Here is a 24,996-nt window from a genome sequence, read left to right as displayed (position 1 = left end):
GAGGGAGGGGCGGGGTTTGCGTTGCCATGGGTGACTGTACCTTAGACCCAGGCTGCTGGCTCATGAATATAAGAGATGGAGGATGGGGTCACGTCTCTTTTTGCATGTGTGAATGAACCAGAGCTGGTTTAGATGCTTGAGTTTGGCTTCAGGCCACACGGGGGGCCACCACCTCCACTCAGCTTCTACCAATTGGCATCTAGTAAACCCCCCCATCCTACCCCCCCCCCCCCCCCCCATCCAATTAAGAAAGCCTCTGAACACTCAAGCTCCTCCTTTTTTCTCGTCTTCAAAGCCTCCTTTCACCAAAGATAATTTAAAAGCAACGTCAATAATTAAAATTAGAGCAGATTTGACTCATTTTGAAAATTAGTGGGAAAATAAAAATGTCAAAACTTGGTTAAAGTACAATATATCAGAGAATCTTAAGATAAATTTAGAGAATATCCTCTGATATTACGATTTACACCTTTTAAGTCTCATTTCTAATATTGATAAAATAATTTAATCTCATTATAATTGTTTAGACCTGAAATTAATTCAATAATCCTGCCAAAAGGCAATATCTAAAAAAAAATTAGTATAAATACTAGCAAATTTATATGAAACCCAAAACATTGGTAAAGCCATGATTCAAAAAAGTATAAATAAACCAGAAAGCATTCTTGTAATATTCATTTACTGGTTCATTTTTTTTAAGGTTTTAAACAGTTCTGGTGAATAGTTTCACTGTTGCAGAGACTCTCGGGAGGATCTAAACAAAGTTAAAAACTGATTAATCAAAGTTTCTGAAAACAAAACTCCACAAGAGCTAATAGCCAAAACTGAATGCAACAACAAAAATGCAAAAGGGTTTCACTTCTAGTTTGAATTTTCTGCTATTGTATTGACATTTTTATACAGCACAAGGCACACACGTTTTCTCTGAAAACACAAATGTTTAAGTATAATTACAGCAAACACACAAAAGGCTTGAAAAGTGTAAAAAATAGATGAAAATAAAAACCAGGAGGGAAAACCATGTGATGCTTTCTGAACTCAAAGGTCAGCATCTCCTGTTGGCCTAAACGTTGCCCTCTAAAAATGCTACATATGTAGAATAAAATTGGGTTCACTCAGCATACTCTTGATTGCAGAACTAAAAATTTTGAATTACAGTTTGTGTAAATCTTGTTTATCAAACGTTTTTTGATTGTCTACCTTTATCTGAGGGTGAAAGCTTTCAGCTGAACCATATGGTTTCAGCCTGTGATCAGCAGGACCCCCATGCTGCTGGGGGTACAGAAGTCAGAAAGAGAGCTATAATAAAGGAGTCCTTAATGAGACAAAACAACTAAAATCCCACACTTGTCCCACATATAACTTATTTTAAATAAAAATGTCCGTAACCCCTGTGCTATCCTAGGCACTTTAACATTGGGAGTTGGGTCATCTAGACCCACTAGACAGTGCTCTAAACCTTCTTTCTTCAATGATTTGTGATCTTCACTGGTGTCCATGGATTACATGAAATCTTTCCACCTTTATCCACGTTTGTCATGGTAGGGAGAACACGTCAACGCAAGGGTGGGGTCATCTAAGATAGCACAAGTTAAAATGACTAATGCTACAGAAGAGGTAAAAGAAGACGCACTGTGCTGAGAGCACTCCGTTAGCTTTTCTAATTAGAACAGCAAAATTATTGTTATTATATTGACCTGCACAGTTCATGTGCGTAAGAACTTGCACACAATGGGAACAAATATTTTCTTATGGAACAACATCTTTGTTTTCCTATAGAAGCGGGCTTTTCTGCATGAAATTCCAACTGAATATAGTGCAGTTTTAGTAAAAGGTGCAGATGAAATAAATTATATGAAAAGCTCTAATTTGTACATCACATTTCAGTTCATTCAGAAGTTTTTGGACTTATTTTTGTTTATATTTATTGAAATTTGCCTTGTGTTTCTATAGTTAGAAGCATAATATAGCAATAAACAAATCTGATTAATCCTATTTTCTGAATTACATGTTTTGGGCAATTTTTTAGATGTAGCACTTAAACTCCAGAGAAGCTTTTTCAAGGATTCTGTGCCAGAGTTGAAGTGCTGATCGTTTAAAAAGGAGTTTTTGTTAAAGATTGCTGCAGCAATATCCAGAGTTGTGATCTGTGTTTAAATTATTTAGTCTCTCTGGAGAACTCCAGACAGGAAAGTAAAAGAAATAAAGAGGGAATGATGGAAAAGTCTTAGGAGGAAAAACCTTTTTGTCTTATATGCATTATTTTTAGCCTTCGGATCATTCAATTGCTTTATTAACAACCATTTTCTCCTTTTTATCAAATTAGTAATATAATCGGTTATTATAAATAACAGTTTTTCTGACTCTGCCACATGCCTGGTAAGAATTTTTAAAGGGCTCACACAAATGATCAGAGACTCTTTCTGATCTTAGTTCTTTTTTCCCCCCTGAACTGGTGAAGAGCAGAACTTTTAAGACAAAAACCAAGTTCACCCATGAGTCAGCCAGATCTCTGTTTATTACATACAACCCACCTTTCTATCAAACTTTTGGACATTAGACTGTATGAGGAATTCAAAACACAGTAGTATTAAAGTGATCAAAGCAATTTAAAGTGCAGGATGGAAAACCAAAGAAATTAGCAAATAATTAATTATATATTGTAACAGCAAATGTAACTAAGAATAGAATAATTTAATGTTTAACAGAAACTTTCTTTAAAAAAACTATGTTTGCCTTTCAGACCATCCATTTAGAGTCACTTCAGCAAATCTTTTGCCCCATTCTTAAAGGATAAACAATCATAAAATAAATTTTTCAGGAACTAATTTCCCCAATCTTCTCCATCTGCACCACATGAGCCAAATTCAAAGCAAAAAAATACAGGATGTCTTGAAGAGGTAAGTCCATGACTTCCTGTTGGGGGAACTCAACTCCACCCGCTCAAACTTACAGGCTTTATCTATGGTAACTCACAGTCATTGGATGTAACATTTAAATCAATGTGCTATGTTAAAATTTTCGAATCTTAGTAAAAAAAATGGGATCATTTTAAGAAAAAATGATTCATACATAACATTTTTTGAAACTGAGCCCCAAATTTTTGCTTTCTAAAACTGAGATTTTTTATTTTTTGTAATGTCTCTTTTCAATATCCCTTTTTTTCATTGTTGTTATTGCTGAATTGTATTATTTTGTGTCTGTTGTTTGCTGCTTGGACTTTGTTCCAGTTTTTTTTATTGTTTTTCTCTTTCTTTTTTTGAGGTTTAGTTTCTTATAGTTTGTGATTCTGAGTAACTGTTCTTTGAAAAGTAAACAAAACTGCTTCAACACCTTGTTAAGTGGTATTTGCTTTGAGAAAAACCTCTTGAGTTTTATAATTGACGAACAAAAGCGTGCACGGCACTTACATTACTGCTGTCATGTCCTCCAGGCTCTATCATGTAGGTGTGATTGCCATCAGAAAACATCCCACTGAAACACAGGGAGACATGGGTTATAGCTGGAGTACCTCATATTATTCATTCATTCATTTATTCATTCATTCATTCATTCATTCATTCATTCATTCATTCATTCATTCATTCATTCATTCATTCATTCATTCATTCATTCATCTTCTAAACTGGTTTTGTCCCTTTCAGAGTCACGGGGCTGCTGGAGCCTATCCCGGCCACTTGTGGGCAAAGGCAGGGGACATGCTGGACAGGTCGCCAGTTTGTCGCAGTATTCATTATTTTGTGTTCTATACAATGTAGAGCAATCAGAAAAATAAACTTTAACAAAGTGGAGCCAGATGAGTCTATTGGACTGAATCATCCAACTTGTGGAAGTTTGGTGACTAAGTCTACAATTTTGTGTGCAGTCAGCTAACTTTGAGATGCAGTATGGTCATGAGTCAGCAGTAACTTTACCAGCCCTGTGCTGAATTAGAATCCGTCCACCAGAATCAACAGGAGCAACTATCCTTCAATGAGTTGGTGAGAAAAAACTGTGTTAAAAATTAACTAAAGATAAAACAAGGTGTTGGACTGAGTACTTGGAATTTTCTTTTTTAAACAAGATATTTTCTTTTTATCTTATTTGGGATTAAATCTATAAATTTCCCACAAAAAAAAAGATGTGTTTCTCACGTTTTAACTCATTTTAAACTCCCAGCTCCAGATTTAATTTGAACTAGAGTGTCTTTAAGCTCCTGATTGAAGGTCCTTTTTCTGTCTGACTGTGCTAGTGCACACTGAAAGGACATCATCCTTTAATTAACTTTATCTGCAGCTTTTAGGAGATTGCTCAGGTCAAACTGTGAAGCCAGGTGGGTAAACACTGCAGCCACACAATGTCTCCACCCCTCAAAACCTCTCCCTCAGCTTTTTTCCTTCGGATTATTCTCCTTCAGTACAATTACTTCCTCTGCAGCATTTATTGCTTTAACACAAAGATGTCAAAATATGTTGTACTACAATAGAGAAAATAAGGACGTTCCATGCCTTATACTGATTAGTGCACAGTAAAACACGAGGTGCCGGTTTTATGATTTAAAAAAATAGTTGTAAGAAAAACACAACCAAAGATACCCTGAAACGGTAGCTGGTCTTCATAAATGTTTTCCTTCTTTAAATTATCATTGGAGCCCAGCTACATCTGGTTACCATGGTGATGGGGAGGCACCTTGCTGTTGAACTCAACCTTGAAAGCTGGTGTAAACTGGAGGAGAGGGCTCAGTTTTTCTGACCCCAAAAAGGTCACCGACATTTCTTTGTAAACTCTCTGGTTCGTGCATAAGTTGCTCTTGAACTAAAACTAATTTCTCTCTGAGAAATGGAAACAGTTTTGTATACTAAGGGAGATTTTTCAGCCTTTCAGTCCTTGATTTTACAGTGACAAAAATCAAGAAAAATATCACACCATGGCCATCTTGCCCCGATTAAATATATTCAGCTGTCACCCCCTCAAAGCAGCAGCAACCATCTGGATAACTGCCAGTATCAAGGCTGAACGTGTGACCACTGCAGCGCATGAATGATGCCTGATAGCAGACTGAGGAAGGGTCAAGGGGACACATGGAGCCCAAGCATGGTCCTACGGTCAGAAACAAGACAGATAAGGATTGGATCTAAATAGGAAAAGAGATGTTGATGTTGAGGATTTCTGCAAAGAAATGTGGGTGGAAGACATGGTGTAAGAAAACTAAAGATGGGAGCCAAGCATTTGCTGGTTGCATCTTCAACAGAAGCACCATAAGTGGACACAGAAAGCAGAGGCAGCTCACAAAAGATGATTAAGAAACTGTGGCTGAGCAAAACATAGAAAGTGTTACTCAGCTCCTTTAGCTAAATGATTTAAAAGAAGGGTCACTTTATGCTTTTGTGAAATTACTCTACTAAAAGCTGATGTTATTGTTAAATTCTAATTATAACCTAATTCAAGTAGAAAACAATCTTTATAGACTGAATTCCTGTCAAACTAGGAGAAAATAAATGCAATGACTAAAGGAAGAAGCTACAGAATATATTGTGTGTAGAAAACCCTCACAGCTGTAGAAAAACAAACATGCATGCGTGCAACTGAGACTGTTTACATGATCGCTGGAAAAAAAATCGAATTGTTCTGCAAGTTGACTTAGGCGTTCTGCACAAGCATCTCAGGGCTTCATCTTTGTTTTCCTTTGGAGAAAATGAGAGCGGTGAGGGCAAAAAAAATAAATAGATGGTAGACAACAGAGAATCCTAGCATGAACATGGATTTCCAGTGAGAAGACAAGCTGCTAAAGGAGAAACTGTGAAATCAGCAGGTGTGATAGGCTCAGGTCAGAACAAAAATTGTCTTGTTGAAAGGCATTTTGGGAATTCAAGAAGAAGGAAAGAAAGCTGAAAAAAAAGTATTTCAAGGCCCACTCCAAGCATCTTTTGATCTATAGTAAAAGTGTTACCAGTGGTCTTTTAATTATGATTTTGCCGTTTTTTGCCAAAAAAAAACAACCTGTGTCGTTTTCTAGGACATAGTTTTGGCAGAGCGGCAGTAATTCATTAGAAATTTGCCTTTTAGCTGTGGGCCGGACCGTTAACACGGAGCAAACCCGCCACCCCTTCCCCTCCCTGTTGCTGATAGCTCTTTGTGTGTGTGCTCTCCCACTAACTTACAGCCCCTCACAACTCCAACCTAACGTTACCGGTGCAAAAAAAAATGGTGAGCAATATCAGAGCTGTCTAGCCGTGCAGTTTTGAGCCAGATACCAGCTCAGACGAGGAAAACAAAGACATAGACGGATAGAGTGGTCTACAAGTCGATGCAGTGTATTTTCTTAACCAATACTCTCTTTTTCCAAAGGCATTTTTGCATTTCCTACTGATTCACAACAATTTGATTGAAGAACTACTCAGAAACGCAACTTTGAGCTTAATTTTCTCAATAGACAGCGGTATGAGAAAGTTTGGGCACTCCGATCATTTTCAAGATTTTTCTTCATAAATCATTGGTTGTTTGGATCATCAATTTCAGTTAAATATATCATATAGCAGATGAACACAGTGAGATTTGAGAAGTGAAATGAAGTTTATTGGATTTAAAGAAACTGCAATAATTTCTTAAACAAAAAAAGGCAAGTGCGTAAATTTGGGCACCCCTGTTGTTTTATTGATTTGACTACCTTTAGCAATAATTTTTGGAACACAAAATTTTTATTATAAGCTCATTGACCCTTGACCTACATGCACATGTGAAGCCAATCATGAGAAGAGGCGTCTAAGGTGGCCAAGAGCATGTTTTTTCTCCTCTTTGCATCTTCTCTGAAGAATGTCAACATGGGAACCTCAAAACAGCTGTCAGATGATCTGAAAACAATGGTTGTTCAACATCATAGTTTAGATGAAGGATACAAAAAACTTGCTCAGAGATTTCAGCTGTCAATTTCCACTGTGAGGAATATAGTGAGAAAATGGAAGAACACAGGCACAGTTCAAGCAAAGGCCGGCCCAGCAAAATCTCAGTTAGGCAGTTACGAAGGATGGTGAGAACAATCAAACTCAACCCACAGACCAGCTCCAAAGACCTACAACGTGATCTGGCTGCAGATGGTGTCTCTGTTCATCGTACAACCATTCAGCGCACTTTGCACAAGGAGATACTGTATGGAAGAGTAATGCGGAAGAAGCTTTTTCTGCGCACATGCCACAAACAGAGTCACTTGAGGTATGCTAAAGCACATTTGGATAAACCAGCTTCATTTTGGAATAAGGTGCTGTGGACTGATGAAACTAAAACGGAGTTATTTGGACATAACAAGGGGCGGTATACAAGGCGAACAAAGAACACAGCATTCCAAGACAAACACTTACTACCCACAGACAAATTTGGTGGTGGTTCCATCATGCTTTGGGGCTGTGTGGCCAGTGCAGGTACTGGAAATCTTGTCAAAGTTGAAGGTTGCATGGATTCCAGTCAGTATCAGCAGATTCTTACAAACAATGTTCAAGAATCAGTGACAAACTTGAAGTTGTGCCGAAGCTGGGTACTTCAACAAGACAAGGACCCTAAACACTGTTCTAATTCTACAAAGGCATTCATGCAGAGGAACAAGTACAACATTCTGGAATGGCCATCTCAGTCCCCAGACCTGAATATTATTGAAAATATGTGGTGTGATTTAAAGCGGCTTGTCCATGCTCGGAAGCCATGATATCTGACTGAACTGGAGATGTTTTGCAAAGAGGAATGGTCCAAAATACCTTCAACCAGAATCCAGGCCCTTATTGGAAGCTATAGGAAGCGATTGGAGGCTGTCATTTCTGCAAAAGGAGGATCTACTAAATATGGATGGCATGTTTCTGTTGGGGTGCTCAAATTTTCACCAGCCTTTTTTTGTTCAAGTAATTATTGTACTGTTTCTATAAATCCAATAAACTTCATATCACTTATCAAATATCACTGTGTTCATCTGCTATATGTCATGTTTAAATGAAATTGATGATCCAAACAACCCATGATTTAGGAATGAAAAATCTTGACAATGATCAGGGGTCCCGAAACACTGTATGTCCTTTTTTCTCAATTTATGTCCTGCATCAAGGAGAAAAAAGCCACAAGGACATGTTAAAAATACCAGAAACGTTATTTTCATCGGAGTAGGTCTTTCACTGAAGCACATGCTGATTTTTTATGTTGCTGCACTGAAAACCTCTTTTAAAATGTCAGTAATGATGCAAACAATGAGATCCTATGAAGAAAACTCAGCTTAATTCTTTCATTATTTCATTATTACGGTATTTAAAAAAATCTTTGCACTGATATTTGGCTTTGTTTGTCCTTGGCTTCGAGATGAAACTAGATGGAGTGAGGTGAGGTTTGACAGAGCATGTGCAAGTATGAATCTTTGTGTTTTAACAAACAGAAAATGACAATTAGATGAAAAAAATAACAATGAGCAGAAAAGAGTGAGGCTTAAAACTCGCATGTTCTACCACTAGACTTAATGAAGATAAACTATTGAGATATTATTATTTAAAACCTGAAATGTCGACAAGCATTTAAGTGGAAGAAGGAAAAGAAGAGGACACGCCAAAACTCATTACTTTGAGCTAATGAATAAATAGCAGCAAGATTTGAAAGTGAACACACTGATGCATCTGAGTAAGAGCCTATCATAAAGGGGAAACATTCTACACAGCTTGTACTTACTGCAATCCATGACAGGTTGAGAGAGCCACAAAGGATTGAGGAATGCCTCTGACCTTCCCCTGGTAGTAGCAGTGCTCTCCTCCCTGTGTGCACAACACAAACACACTAGAGTTACGCTCGCATGTGTCCCCCTCCTGAAAAGCTTTAATAATATAAAATATTCCATTTGCCACATTTATATTCCATTAAAGAAATGAAACCAGAGCGATCAATCACACAGACTCCATTTGCTAATATAAGAGCAAGCATGATGTGGTGTGATTGTGTGACTCAGCCGTTTGTGTGTCTGCGTGATACTTTGCACTTTGAGTCTAACCCTTTTATGTCCCAACAATATTTCCTCAAGTTTTTTCCCTTCATCTCAGTTATCACATTCTCTCAATCAATCCCTCCATCTCCATCTATCCATCTGTGTGTGTGGGTGTGGGTGTGTGTGTGCGTGCGTGTGGAGCGCGCTTTGTTTCCACTCTTAGCAGAAACAAACACACATTTATGAGCTGAGATGTGGATGATGTCTAAGTGCTGGCGTCCTCTTCCTGCTCCATTTCTTGTTGCCTGACAGCCATTAGGCAGGAAGCAGGTCTCGCCGAGGATGCACAGCTTTTATCTGAGGATCCATTTCTGCTCTGCAGTCTGATACGCTGGACAGCAGCGTGCACTCAATGTCCACTTTTACATCCACCCAACTCAGTGACCCTAAAGCATGACGTGCGCAGGCCTCTGTGAGAAAGCATGTTCAGTCCCAGTGGTAACAATGAGCTGCAACTTGATGCCACGCCCTAAACTTTCAACGCCCTGATGCAGCAGTCTGCAGGACTTCAATTCCGTTTGACTCCTGGAGCCAGCATGCTGCCTACTATTGAAACCCTACACTAAAACCTGAGCAGAAGTGGATAGAAGTTTGTTAGCACAATATTTTGCTTTCACTGCTTGTTCTTAAATCATAATTTTGGTGGTTTTAAAATGTTCTTGTGGAATTCACCTCATGATAGAGGACATATATAAAACCAAATTGAGCTTAAAATTGCTTTGCTGAGTATTTCTTAATCCAAATCACAGTGAATCAGGAGCAGACAAGCTCCTGCTCCATTCTGATGCATCCACTTGTAGATGACTAGATCCATGTACGTCTTTGTTTTTGTTGTAGTAGGTTTAGGGGATGTCATCTGGACTTGGTTTTAAAGTTGGAAGACGTTTCAGCTCTTATCCAAGAGGCTTTGTCAATTCTGAAATAGCTGGTCTAATGTTGTGTACTCTATCCACTGCAAAGAGAACTGCAATGAACAGTATATAGGAGAAACCAAACAACCGCTACACAAGCGGCTTTACCAACATCGCAGATCCAACCCAAGTGGACCTGAGTCTGCAGTACATCTGCACCTGAAGGCCACAAACCACTCTTTCGAGGACAGTGAAGTCCGAATTCTAGCCAGAGAGAAAGGATGGTTTGAGCGAGGAGTGAAAGAAGCCATCTTTGTCAAGAAGGATAAACCTTCTCTTAATAAGAATGGTGGTCTCAGGTTTATTCTTCCATCCATCTACGGCAGTGTTTTGAAACCTAAACAAACCAAACCAGTTCCACCTGAGTCGTTAACCGCTGAAAGAGACGACCATTTTGGAGAGGGAGTCACTGACTCCCCAACCCCCAGCTGAGGACAAAGGACTATTAACGACCCGAAACCACATAGGCTAAGTGGACAACACCTCCAGTTTCAGGTCTAACTCCTCCCCCAATGAGCGCATATATACCAGCTCTTAGACCAGCTATTTCAGAATTGACAAAGCCTCTTGGATAAGAGGTGAAACGTCTTCCAACTTTAAAACCAAGTCCAGATGACATCCCCTAAACATACTACAATGGAACCAACCTGGATGAATGAGAGTCTTCATAGACATGTCTTTGTTTTTGTTTTCCTCGTCTAAGCTGGCATGTGCCTCAACGTCTAGATAGCTCCAATATTGTCCCCCATTTTGTTGCACTGGTAGGTTGGGATTGTGGGAGGCTGTAAGCTAGTGAGAGAGATTGTAAACAAAGTGATGATGGGAAGTGTTGGAAGGCTTACACTGCGCCAACAGTCCTGCGCACAATTCAGAGGTGAATTTCTAATGAACTACTGCCGCTCTGCAGAAACTATGTCCTTAAAACAACAGTTTTTTTTAATTTGGGCTAAAAACTACATAATCATAATTAAAAGACCACTGGGAATGCTTTTGCAATAGATCAAAAGATGATTGGAGTGGGACTTCAGCAGAGCTTTTAACTGTTCACAGCCATTCTAAAGTCTTAAGGTCTGCCAACCAGTGTCTGCTTCATGTTGCTAGGTCAAGTCAGAAACACTGGGGTGAACGTGATTTTTCTGTTCACAGCCCCCAGTTATGGAAAAATGTTCCTCCAGAGCTGCGCATGACATCAGACCTAAACAGTGTTAAACATCAACAAAAAATTTCAGAATGGCTTTTAATACTCAGAAGTTAGTGTCATTTTATTTTCTTATCTGTCTCTTCTGTATTTTATTGCCTGTTGTAATTTAGTGTGTTGTTGTTTTTAAATGTTTCATCTTAAATTGCTTAATTATTAAATTTTCATTTTATCTCTCTTTTTAGTGTAAAGCACTTTGACATCCTAATGGTGTTGTGAAGTGCTAAAGAAATAAAGTTCAAGTTAGTTTAGTTCACTGCAGTTAAAGAACAACCTGACTTTTTAAGTCTAGGGATTTTCCACAGTTTAAACAGAGCAGCAAATATGTTGAGTGAGCAAATTTTTATGTACATAATCACAATCTTGTACACAATCTCATATAAAACACATATACATACAAAGATTTCGGAGGACACCTGTGACTTGAAATGATCAAATAACAGCTACTAGCCAGCTTACAGTAGACAGTGTTACTAATTCTGTGTCAGAAATAGCATTACTTTGAATGAATAATGCTATATAAATAAATATTCATTAGATTTGATATCTTTAAGTTTTTGTTGATTTCAATCTGCATGTACATGAACTACTATGATAGGAGTTATTTATGACAGCCTTCATGACCAAACAGTCTGTTCCGGGGCTGCACAGTCAATGAGCGGCCAGTTTTCTAACAGGAAGTCTGGATGCTTTCTGAACCAGAGGCGGAGTTTGTAAAATCAAAATACCGGTACTATTTTAGTTTTAGATTCTATAGTAAATTACAATTTCTTTAAGGAAAAAGATTGGTATGAAATTATTCATTCATCTTCTTTTACCGTTTATTCCCTTTCGGGGTCACAGGGTTGCCGGAGCCTATCCCGGCCACTTGGGCGTAGGCAAGGGATGCCCTGGACTGGTCGCCAGTCTGTCGCAGGGTAGAATGTCCACAAACACACATCCATTCACTCTCACAGTCATACCTATGGACAATTTAGAGTTGCCAATCAACCTATGAAGCATGTTTTTGGACGGTGGGAGGAAGCCGGAGATCCCGGAGAAAACCCACACATGCACGAGGAGAACATGCAAACTCCACACAGAATGGTCCCCCATTGATGTAGTTTTTCAGGTCCCCCAGCCGGGACTTGAACCGGGGGCCTTCTTGCTGTGAGGCAAGAGCGCTAACCATTGCGCCACCGTGCAGCCCGGTATGAAATTATGATTTTTTTTTTTTTTTTTTTTTGTGGAAAGATTAAAAAAAAAAAAATGAAATTATGATTTTTTTTATTTGAAACATAAGAGAAATGCACTCAGTATCAAAAGGATTTGCAGTGTACAGATGGGGTTTACTGAACCAAAATGGTTAAATAGCTCCAAAGCATAGTGAAATATACATGAGTGCATTTTGGTTAACAATTCATGGACACTAACAGTTCTAAATCACAGAAATAAAATATATTTATACTTCAGTTGATTTATCTATTTTGTTGCCACATTTCTTTAATATCATACAACATTCACCAACTCTATCCCACTTATAATTTCCCAAATCGCTCACAAAAAAACAACCAGGAAATAAATAAAGGTGGTATACAGGCAAGAGAGGGAGAAACGTGAATTACAAATTAAAACTTTAGCTGCAGATAAAGCCTCGGAGGCTGGCTGCAGAAATAGGCTGTGTGTTGGAAAAGTAGGAGAGAGGGAGGGCTATTTATAAGTGACGCCGTGCTTTTCTGTCCCAGCATCTCTCATCTTCCTGCAGCATTGAACCTTCTGCTCTAGTTCTTCAAGAAGCCTCACCTTAAACTGCAGGGACATCCGCCATGTGTGCATTTCTAAAATAGTCAGATTTGTTATATCTTTGGCCTTCTACAAAAACTAATTTATCATCAGATTGAGACAAGACAATAAAAAACTGACCAAAAAAAGGACAGGGTGCCCTGTAAACAAGCAGGACACTCCAACCTCTGGATTTTATTAGTTTGATCATTTATACCTGCACAGAGTTCATTTTGCTCATAAAAAAAGTAAAGTGATCAGAGTTTGTATGCAGACAGTACTGCACAGCACGGACAAAATGGTTCCTAAAAGCCACAAATATGCAGGAAGTCTGACAAAATGTGGCTTTCAATAAAGAATAATCTGAAAGTATTTCTTTTATTGTCCTCATCATAATTACGTAAAGCAGAACAGAAACCCATGTACAAAGGATCAAGAAAATGTAAAACTTTAAATTATCCTGCTTTGAATCACACATGGAAACAAGCTGTAAATGTAAGATAAACACATTTCATCCAAGCAGTGTCAGTGGGTTATGGCGCAGTGTTTTCAAAGTTTCCCTAACAGGATTTATGTCTAATAAGATTAAAATATGAAAAATATATTTACCTTTGACTAACTACTCAGCTCTGTGAACAGTAGCTGCAGAAAGCTCCCTTATCTAATCCGCCTGAGCATAAACTCAAACAGGACACATTTCTACGACAAGAACCAAACTTTAATGCTACATATTACTATTAGGAAATATAAAATATCATGAGATCTGTTGTAACACTGAAATTATTTAGGTTTTTGTATACCTTCAAGAGAATAGTTAAAGTTAGTTTTACTTCAGTAATGTTGCGCTCTGAAGTCACAGCATTATCTTCTATTTAAATTCAATTTAATTGTTTTTTGATAACTTGTTTGTGTTTCTTGTCTTTTTTACAGGTTGGGGTTAATAATAATAATAAATAATAAATTTTATTTGCACAGCACTTTAAATGGCACACAAAGACGCTTTACAACATGTGAGCAAAAAACAGTTAATAAGAACAAGAGTTAATAAAATAAAAATAAAAAACATAAAAAGACAGATTAAAGATTAAAAGCAATTTGAAAAGATAAGTTCTAAGTGATTTTTTTTTTAAATTAGGAGGTCAGCGCTGTCTCTGAGATGTTGGGGCAGAGTGTTCCATAGGGTTGGAGCAGCTATGGAGAAGGCTCTGTCACCGCAATTTCAATGCTTGGTCCGACAGGGGACGGACAAAAGGTTAGCATCAGACGAGCGCAGAGAGCGAGAAGGGGTGTGACGCTGGAGGAGATCGGTGAGGTAGGGTGGGGCCAGGTTATGAAGGGCTTTGAAAGTGATGAGGAGAATTTTGAATTTGATACACTGAGCGATGGGGAACCAGTGGAGGTTCTGAAGGACAGGGATGATGTGTGCACGAGAGCTGGTGTGTGTGAGCCATAGATGGGGCCAATTATGATTATGTCCGTCTTATCACAGTTGAGAAAATTGTGCTCAAGCCATGTTTTGATGTCTGTTAGACAGCGGGTGAGTGTGAAGTAAGTGGTGGAGCTGATGGATTTGGTGGAGATGTATAGTTGTCTGTCAGCAGCATAACAGTGAAAATTTAGACCATGTTGTCGGATGATGTTGCCAAGGGGAATGAGGTAAAGGATGAACAGGAGTGGGCCAAGCACCGAACCTTGGGGAACACCTTGCAACAGAGGAGCTGTGGAGGATGAGCAGTTGTTTCCCTTGATAAACTGTTGACGGTTGGTAAGGTAGGACTGAAGCCAGGACAGAGCAGAGCCGGTGATGTTGAGACAGATCTTGAGACGGGAGAGCAGGATGGAGTGACTGATGGTGTCAAATGCTGCAGTGAGGTCCAGGAGAATGAGGATGGAGAGCTGTCCACAGTCGGAGGAGAGAAGGATGTCATTGGAGACTTCGACCAGAGTTGTTTCAGTGCTGTGTTGTTGCCAAAAACCAGATTGAAAGGGTTCAAACAGATTTTTGAGTTTAGATGAGATTTGAGCTGGGAGGCAACCACTCGTTCGAGTTTGCTGCCGTGGTGCAGCGGTAGGGCTGTCGACTCATGATCATAAGATTGCAGGTTCGATTCCCGCCTTGCACGCCCATGTGTCGAAGTGTCCTTGGGCAAGACACTGAACCCCACCTTGCCTCTGGTGGGAGGTTGGCGCCAGTGTTCGGCAGCGGAGCCGCCATCAGTGTGTGAGTGTGTGTGTGAATGTGTGTGTGCATGGGTGAATGGGACTGTGACTGTAAAGCGCTTTGGGCCTTCGTAAGAAGGTAGAAAGTGCTATATAAGTATACGCCATTTACAGAGTATTTTGGACAGAAATGGCAGGTTGGAGATGGGACGGAAGTTTGCAACATTGTCAGGGTCAAGACCAGGTTTTTTTCAGGATGGGGGTTATAGCTGGCAGCTTGAGAGACTGGGGCACGGTACCAGAGGATAGTGAAGAGTTAATTATTGTTGTGATGAGTGGAGAGATGATAGGACAGCAACCTTTAACAAGGGTGGAGGGAATGGGGTCCAGAGTGCAGGTGGAGGCTTTGATAGCTATCAGCTGCTTGCTGAGTTCCACAGAGGAGACTGGAGAGAACTCAGAGAGCTGCAGACTGGAGGAAGGGGCCAAAGTTTTCTGGAGGAGGGTCTGTATTGGGAGTGAGGGAGCTGCAGATTGTGTTGATTTTGGATTGAAACTGGGACAGGAAGGAGTTGCACTTTGCCACGGTGAAAGATGAAGAGGAGTTATCATTAGGCTTCAGGATTTTGTTTATGGTGGAAAACAAAGTTTTTGGATTATTGGAGCTGGTATGAATGATGACCCGAAATGCGTTTTACTATTCCATAACAGGATAACTTAAAAACAGAGAACCTTCATTTAGAGGTTTCTTCAGATCTCCTGAGACAGAGTGACCCTGCAGAATCTTAGAAATGCATCCAGGGAAGATCTAGTCCTTGGTTTGTCTCCAAGCAGCCTTCCAATCTGTGGCTTCTACCTCTTGATCCACAAATGCTAAAGAGAAGGCTGAAGATGATCATCTTACAAATAATCCATCTTTGAAGTCATTGAACCTCTTAAGGTTCTAGAGCAGAACTTAAAACAGAACCAGCTTTCTTTATCAGTTTATCCTCGAGCCCCTTAGTTTTGTTGTCACTGCAGATGTGATTAGACACAGCAGATGACGACATCTTGCTGAAAACATCGAAGGACTTAAGCACCCTCAAGAAGTTCAGACAAATGTTTGACTTTTGTCCCCATCCATGTTACTCTACAAGCTCAGTATAAAGAGCTTAATATTCATGCAAGTGTTACTTGATCCGTTCTGCTCAGCTTGACATGCAATAGGATCCAGACTGCAGCTGATCAATCCATCACAGGACCATCAGACACCAATAAAACACACTCAGATCCTCTTCAAAAATCATTAAAGAATCAACACTTGACCATAGATGTTTATTTTTAGGTTGAATAAATTAGCTGCTGATTAATTCATGTGCGCAGATTTACTTGCTGAGATTATTTTTAATCTCCTCAAACAAACATTTACAGCAGCCTGCTAACTTTGGAAATTTACTAAGATTTTGGCCCAAACAACAATTTACCATGTTGTTCGCTATTGTTTTGATTTCATAAAATTAGGTTAAAATGTGGACATTGAAGAATCAAAAAAGCCACTTGAATTGAAAATCTTCATCAGTATGAGACCGTTTCTGGATCTCCAACAACAATAAAATTTAACTCACAGACTGCTTTGTAATTGCCCTGATTACCAGTGACCACACTCCACGACCACATGTTGTTTTCATTGAGATCAGGCTCTGTAAAGTATCCGGTATCACACTAATCTTCTACTTAGCAGAGAAAATCCTGCCCGTTATTATCGGCCCGACTTCTGTGATGTAACACAACTCCTAAGTGGATCTCCTGTAACTGAACTGTCTGAATTTCAGAGGATTATCACAGCTATCTCATTAATCTGGTACAACAATAGATGAAGGTTCAAGCATGATGAAATCCACAGTTTATCCAGTTACCCACATTGGTGTGGCTTCCCTCTGTGTGAAGAAGATCTGATTGATTAACCAATAAAAGGATCTGAGAGAAGAAGACACTCCAGGAAATTGAAGGTGTAGGAAGACCAGCTGAGCCCAGATTTTTAACAAACTCCATTTTTTAGTAAACATGCAGCATCAAAGCAAGCAGGTTAAACAGTCTCTAAACATGACATCCTGAATAAGATATATCACAGTGATATATAATAAACATTATTTTTTTGCTTATAAGTGCAAATTTCCTGGACTTGGGCCTCTCTTGCATGGGTTTTGCTTTATCCCATAGATGGCAGCACTAGTTATCCAATATGGCATGCTTTTTCCTTTTTCCTATATTTATGTCAACCAGTGCTGTATGCGATGGAGATGTCAATTTCCATGCGGGAACCTCCCAAATGGATAAATAAAGTTGTCTATCTATCTATCTATCTATCTATGGCAGCACCCCTGTTTAATTCAAGAAGGGCCCAAGTCCAGAGACTTTAGTTTACTAGTCCTCCGAAATTATAAAAGTGAGGTGCTTCATATTACAGCATTTGTAAGCTATGAACTGGTGCTAAATCTGGGTAAAGTATTAATCATTTGGTGTAGCCCCCCCTTTAAGCTATGCAATTAAAATCATTTCCTAGAAAAACAAACCTCTTGGACTTGGGCCCTTTTTAAACTAACCGATTCAATTGTATGAAAGGTTAGAAGCAACTATACTTAGACATTAACAGTGGCAAAATGTTAATAACTTAAATATTTCCTCCTTTGCAATAAAAAAGAGCAAGTTTTAAGTATTACATCACATTTATGAGGAAATCTTAGTGTCTGCTCTTTAAAAGCTTGTTTGTCAGAGCTGTTTTCCAGATTTTTTCGTTTGTGAAAACTTCTACTCACACCCAGTTTGACCTCATAACTAGCTGTTTTCATGTTAGCTTTTTTATAATAATGTGTTAAGCTTAGTGAGGCCACTGTGTGAGGTCACTGTTAGGTTTTTAAATCTTGGGTTACTAAGAAAAAACATTAACAAAGGATGCACTTTGTCACCTCAAAACAGATATTTTAATCAGAGTTATGGAGATAAACTCATTTATATCCACGATTTATATTAAGATTCATTGAAAATTGATAATTTTCCCTCTAAATCAAACAGTTTTAATGTGAAAGTAAATTGTCTTACACTGAACACCACAGTCCTCCCTTTTTCTGACACGTGCTTCTCCACGTAGCCCGACGACAGCAGCTCACTGGCAACAAAGAAGGGAAAAAAAGGGAATTACAGTCTGGAAACTCCCAGTTTACATATTTTAACATATTTACATATTTCCTTGGCAAAGCAAAAGCTCTTGGAGATTGAAGATCAGACTGGTTAATTCTGCCTGTACTGGGACAAGTTTATTTTCAGCGCACAAACAAATACACCCAATTAAATAAATGCAGCGCACAAGCAAATGTTGTGCGTGTAATTCTGAAATAAATGAGAACAAGTAAAGGTCAATATGTGGTCAAGGAAGCAGAAAAGGACAGTTCAGGAAAAAAACAAAAATAGATTGAGAGTAAAGGAGAGGAATGGCATAAATAAGTGAAAATTAGTCTGTATTTGCTTTCTCAGCAGAGCTGGACCTGAGAATCCCAATGGAGATACACCCTGCAAGCCCAAATCGAGACAGTGATGTATGAGCTCGAGCCCACACTGCAGCCCCCCCCAAACACACAAACACAAACAGAGAAGAAAGCATGAATAGATACCCATGTCCCAAGCTCAGGCTATTTAAAAATAAACACAGTAGTTGTAGCTTTTTATCTAACAAACATGTAACCTTAACATCATAATCTTCTATGAACACTTCTTCACACAAAAAGTAAACATGATTAAATGAACCTTTTAGTATTTACAGCTTGTTGGTAAAAAAAAATCATGTTTTACCTACTGTCTTATTTCTAGATTCTTTTTTTTTATATACACACTGCTAACTTTTGAAGTATACATCCAAAGTAAAATATTAATATTAGCAGCAGCATCAAAACAGGCCACCTAGAAATAATTTAAAATTTCTTAAACTTGTTTTCTTGAACTAAAATTATTTTGCTAATAAAAAACTTTCTTGGTAAGATTATTTTTTTTCTTGCAAGACAGAAAGTAAGACGATTTCTACTTAAATAATGCTTTTTTTCCTTTCTTAAGATTCTGTTTCTCCAGTGTATTTTAGGTAGTTTTGTTCAAGAAAAAATCACTTTGCTGTATTGTTATTGATCATTTTAGTGGTCAACAAACTACCCAAAACCAGGACAAGTGAAGCCATCTAGACTTCATAAATATTAAACTATTTGTTTAAATAAATGAAAAACATCCAGATTACCCTTGTGTAAGGCATGAAACTTTTTTTTTCAGGTTGAACAGATATCTGCAATTTTTACATAATGCTATTTATGAGTATTATAGCTGGTTAGATGGTTAGATGTTTAGTGTGGAGGTCATAGTTCTTCTTTTCCCAAATATCCAATGTTTCTCTTTAAATGCTGAGATGAATTCAAATCAAGATAATATCCCAGTTCAACTAGCAACTATCTGTAAAATGTTGATGTGATTTAAAGATCTGAATATTTTTTTCACTCATTCTGCCTTATTAAGGAGAATATTTCTAGAAAAAGATTAATAGCTTTAACAAGTATGAATAGTAAAAACTAAAAATTCTTTCAAATAAAAATAACTAAAATGTTGGAAGAAATCCTAACAATTTGTTGCTCCACAACTAAACAATATCCGCCGTCTTTTGATCTATTTCAGGTCCGTCAATTATGATTCTGTCGTTTTCAGCCAAGATTAAAAAAAATTGTGTCACTTTCTAGGACATACCGGTAGTTTCTGCAGAGCGGCAGTAGTCTGTCTGAAATTCACCTCTAAATTATAGGCCGTACCATTGGTGCAGAGTAAGTTTGCCCCCCCTTTTCTGACAGCATTTTTTCGTCTGCTCCTGATTTACAATGACTTGAAATGCTCAACAAGGCTATTTTGACCTTAACTCCATTTATATATGTCCTGCATCATGAGAAAATGCCACAAAGATTTGTAAAAAACACGATTTTCCTTGAAGTGGGTCTTTCTACACATAGATACTCCAGAGACATTCACAACGTTTTATCAGCATGAAGAACCATGAAGACATTTAAACGCTCTTATGATGAAGAAATTTCGGCATTCATCAGGCCCTGTGTGACTGGCATGCTTTGTCAGTCTTTGTTCCTCGGGGTCTTAGATCCCCAGCCTGTGATCTTTATCTTGACTCGTGCTGAGTTTAGAGCACAGGAGCAAGGGAGCAGCGTACTGGAGCAGCAAGGCTCACACGGGGGCTCTGATAACGGATTTTTAGCTTTGATTATTGTGGGATTTAAATAATTTATCTGACAGACAAAGAAGCAAACCCAGTCTGTGCCCCATCCCCCACCCACACATACATCAATGTACCCCCTGCCTCTTGCTTGTTAGCATGATCCAGTGCACGAATGCAAAAGTTCAAACTGCATCATTGCACCTTTCAAATGGATCTAAGAAAAGAAAGAAAGAAACCAACAGTTCAGGGTTTGCATGTTGTATTTCTGTGGAGACAAATGCTGGGAATTTTCAACAAAGGTGACCAAGGAAAAATGTGTAGACTGCAAAAACTAAATCTAAAGGTAGTAAAGAGGCTCTTGTTTAAAAAAAAGGTCATATTTTCTGTCTTGCAAGGAAAACAGTCTTATCAAGAAAATTATTCAACAGCATAATAATCTTAGTTTAAGAAAACATGTCTTAGTGACTAGAATTTTTTTCTTAGACTAATGATTCTTGGTAAGACCACTAGCAGATTTTTTTGCTTTATAAACATTTGATGTATTTCTAGATGAGCTGTTTTTGAAGTGTAATTACCAATAACCAAAATAGGACATATTTACCATAGATTGAATATTCTCTCTGAGCATAGAGACAGTTTAACGATCCATGGTTATCAGTAGAGTCCAGATGTGCGACTGCAACAAAAAGCTTTGACTCATTTTCTGTCTCATTTGAGGTCTGATAATTTTTCTGTTTCACTCTCTTTGCTAACCGTCTACTAAACTGGAAAAGAGCTCTCTTGGCCCCAATGCAGCAGAAGCATCTGTTCAGAGTCAGCATCCAGCTGCCAGTCCTGCCCACAGGAAGTTTCTAAAGGAAGATCCCTGGATGTTGCTTTCTCTACATGCAAAGGGTCGCAACCTCTATATAGCATTGCTTTAGATTTTACATAAATCCCAGCTTCTGTGCCCTTTTTGGCAAGCAACCCACATACGCCTACACAAACACAATAAATAAGGGAATAACAGTGAGAATGCAGAGGAAAATGCTGTTAAAGACCCAGTCCGATGAAAACTGTGTTCTTGTGGCATTTTTCTGATGATGGAGGACATAAATAAAGAAAGTTAAACTTAAAATTGCATTTATATGTTCAAGTTCTTATGAATCAGGAGCAGACAAAAAATTTCATTTAAAACTGTATGGGGTGGATTGCTGCAATATTGCTCGCCACTTTTGTTGAACAGGTAATGTTAGGTTGATGGTGTGAGGGGCTATGAGCTAGCGGGAGAGCATGTAAAACGATTGTTTAGTTATGAGTGATTAGAAAGTAGGGATGGGGCTGCTCCATGCCAACAGTCAGAGGCGAATTTTGAATGAACTCCAGCCGCTGAGCAGAAACTGTGTCCTAGAAAAACGACACAGGTTTCTTGATTTTGACTAAAAATAGCATAATCGTTAAAAAAACCACCCTTAAAAGAATGCTTTGAAAATAGGTCAAAAAATGATTGGAGTGGGACTTTAAATGAAAAGCTCAATTCGACTCAATTTAACAAAACTGACTTGGGCAGGAGGGGCCTCAAATCTGTTCAGGTGTCATTCTTCTTTTTAAACATTCTTTGGGGAATTAAGTTAACTGTGGCAACACAAAGTAATCTCCTGATGTGAAACTGGCACAAAGACACACATATAACATTTCCAGAAGGTCTAAAATTCCTCTCACGATCCGTGTCGCCAAGCACGGCTCTGGCACTGAAATGACAAACAAAACAAAAAAAGGCAATTCTGGCACCACTGATGTTTACATGTGTGAGTGGATTGGCAATGGTGTTGGACTTCACACTGCTTTCCCACAGTCTTCAGAGACTTCTCTTGACAACCAAACCCCCAAAATGAGCACACACAAAACTATAGAGACAGAGAAATGTCATCAGAATAATTTCTAAGATAAAAACACACCAACAAGCAGCTTTCGCTATCATGAAATGGTCTTCTGTAACCCTAATGTATGCATTTGCCTCGTAACCTGGTAATAAAGGGGCACTGGTACACAAAGGACTGGTCATGTGCTGTGTCAGGCTTCCATGATGAGGATGGGGGGATGCTGAGGGAGGAGGCAGTGCGTGCCTAAATACACCAAATGAAGGGGACGCAGCGAGATGTAAAACTGGATAAGAGACATCAAAATGTGAGTAGGAGCACAATGTGAGATGGGGGGGGGGGGGGGGGGTAGCTGCAGCTGCTTTCACCTGCCAACCAACCCCCACTGTGTCCTCACTACCCCCCCTTTGAGACCTAAATCAAAGCCTCCAGGCTAGTTTATTCACTTCACCTTCACCTATCAGACATGGATTTCCACCATCATGCTTTTACTTTAAGGGCAGACAGAATTACTGATGCATTTCGGGGCTGAAAAACACTGAAATAGACTAAAACGGTTTTGACCAAACCTCACTGTCAGAATAAGACATTTCATTTCTCGCATATTTTTAGTTGGAGATTTTGAACCCATCTACTGTGGCAACATCAGACTTTCTTAAAGCCAGTATTTTCTTAAACAGTCAATCTTATAATTATAAATGATGTTTAAGATAATTTTTAATCTGTGTGTCATTATAGGGACAAAATCCTTAAATGTTTCATCTTTAATGAGATCAGGCTCCAGATTTTTCTTCTTTGTGTTCACTAAAACTCTTTTGGGAGTCAGACAGCTGACAGAGGAGGAAGAAAATACTGAAAGAGATGAGGAAATATGAAGAGAAAAAACGAAAGATAAAAGAATGACATGAGGGACTGCTTTAACATTATTAGAATAAACCCAATCCTATTTTCAGACAGGCTAATTTTATTTGTTTATTGTTGACTTATATTTTTTTGGCACTCATTGATGTTTTTGGTAGAGTATCGACGATTAATAAACATAAACTGAGATGACACTGACATTTTTTTACAATAATTTATTAATTTTACATGTTTACACTTTCCCCAAACAATAGGAACACGCTCAGTGTGGCTAGTTTTGAGTCAGATTTAATTTCAGCAGTTAATAAAACGATCGGGGCGCTTTTAATCTCAGATATAAATTAATCTAATTGTTTTCATAAATAATGAAGCCAGACATCCATCCGTCCATTTTCAAATGAGCTTAATTGCTTTTGGGATCATGGGGTTGCTGGAGCCTATCCCTGCCAATATTTGGGAAAAAGCGGGGTTCACACTGGTCAGTTAAATAGAGCGAAACACATTTTCAAAAAAATGTATGTAACCAGAGTAAAAGTATGTTCATTTCTGGTGTTTAAAAAGCACTCAGTGATCCAGTTACTTTTACTGTGAACAAGCGTTAAACAATAAGTCTAAATCTTGCCTTTTTACAATATGGCGTTTTAAAACATGATGTGCATTTTCAAAACTTCAAACACAAATGTTCTACAAAGATGAAGTTTTTGGGCAGAGACATGTCAGTGAATACTGTTAAATATTACTAAGGCTTATGTAAAAATAAATAAAATATATACCGTACATAAAATATATATAAAATACAAATAGTATAAAATATAAAATATCTCTTATAGGATGACTGCCATCAAAATTCCTTCAGTTTTTCTTATAGTGACCCACTCTTCTCTATAGACACAAAACTCTCTGTAAATATTTACTCTCAACCTTACACACCAGAACAGCCTTCAATTACTGAGGCTTCTATGTCACTGTGAGACTCTCAGCAAGCACAACCCATAATACAAGATGACACAGACTCAAAGATGTGGCTGACCACTTTATTAAGCACACCTGTCCAGCTGCTTGTTAACGCGAATTTCTAATCAGCCAATCACATGGCAGCAACATGCCTAAATGCATCAATCCATTTAGGCATGTAGACATGATCAAGACGATCTTCTGCAGTTCAAACCAAGCATCTGAAAAGAGAATAAAGGTGATGGTTGTTGGTGCCAGACGGGCTGGTCTGAGTATTTCAGAAACTGCTTATCTACTGGTATTTTCACCCACAACCATCTTTACGCTTTACAGAAAATGGCCCAAAAAATAGAAAATATCCAGTGAATGCCTTGATGCCAGAGGTCAGAGGAGAATGACCAGACTGGTTGGACATTTGGATGGTAGGGTCAGGATTTAGCGTCAAGAAAAACAACACTTCAGGGAGGTAGTGGTGGTGTAATGGTGTTGCGGACATTTTCTTGGCACACTTTGCCCCTTAGTACCAACTGAGCATCGTTCCAATGCCAAAGCCTACTGAGTACTGTTGCTGACCATGTCATCCTTTTATGACCACAGTGTACCATCTTCTGATGGCTACTTCCAGCAGAATAAGGCAACCTTCATTGTGTTCACTGTTCTCATATGGCTTCTACAGTCACCAGATCTCAACCCAATAGATCACCTTTGGGATGTGGTGGAACGGGAGATTGGCATCATGGATGTGCAGCCGATCAATCTGCAGCAACTGAGTGATGATATCATGTCAATATGGACCAAACTCTCTGAGGAATGTTTCCAGTACCTTGGAATGGTACCAAGGATTAAGGCAGTTCTGAGGGGAAAAGGAGTTCAACTGGAATCTGGAATTTATTAGGAGTACCTAATGAAGAGGCCAATGAGGGAAGTTTCCCATTGTAGTTTAGAGTTAAGCCAATGGTTGTGCATGTGATCTACCCAGCCCAAAAGTGGAGATGCTGGGACTCTTCAAGGGTACTCCCTTCAAATACTTTCATATCATGCACACACTCTGATTCTCTCCACATCTCTTGTGCTCCCTC

At 38.7% G+C, this 24,996-nt stretch overlaps 1 protein-coding gene across 4 annotated transcripts in view; it reads right to left on the bottom strand.

The window, feature by feature from the left end:
- Positions 1–24,996, bottom strand: part of adam22 (ADAM metallopeptidase domain 22) — a 64,291-nt gene that overhangs the window by 25,758 nt on the left and 13,537 nt on the right. For all 4 annotated transcript variants that reach the window (XM_023964022.2, XM_023964023.2, XM_023964024.2 and 1 more), the window contains exons 4-6: positions 18,092–18,158; positions 8,674–8,756; positions 3,411–3,474 (exon numbers count right to left, since the gene is read on the bottom strand). In XM_023964022.2, coding sequence (XP_023819790.1) covers positions 3,411–3,474; positions 8,674–8,756; positions 18,092–18,158 — 214 coding nt within the window. The remainder of the gene's footprint in view (positions 1–3,410; positions 3,475–8,673; positions 8,757–18,091; positions 18,159–24,996) is intronic.

Source organism: Oryzias latipes, chromosome 16, assembly GCF_053564925.1.
Source record: "Oryzias latipes strain Hd-rR chromosome 16, Olatipes_Hd-rR_3.1".
In the NCBI taxonomy this organism is placed as follows: domain Eukaryota; kingdom Metazoa; phylum Chordata; class Actinopteri; order Beloniformes; family Adrianichthyidae; genus Oryzias; species Oryzias latipes.
The sequence above is the reverse complement of the archived record's forward strand: the minus strand, read 5'-3'. Positions and strand labels throughout refer to the sequence as shown.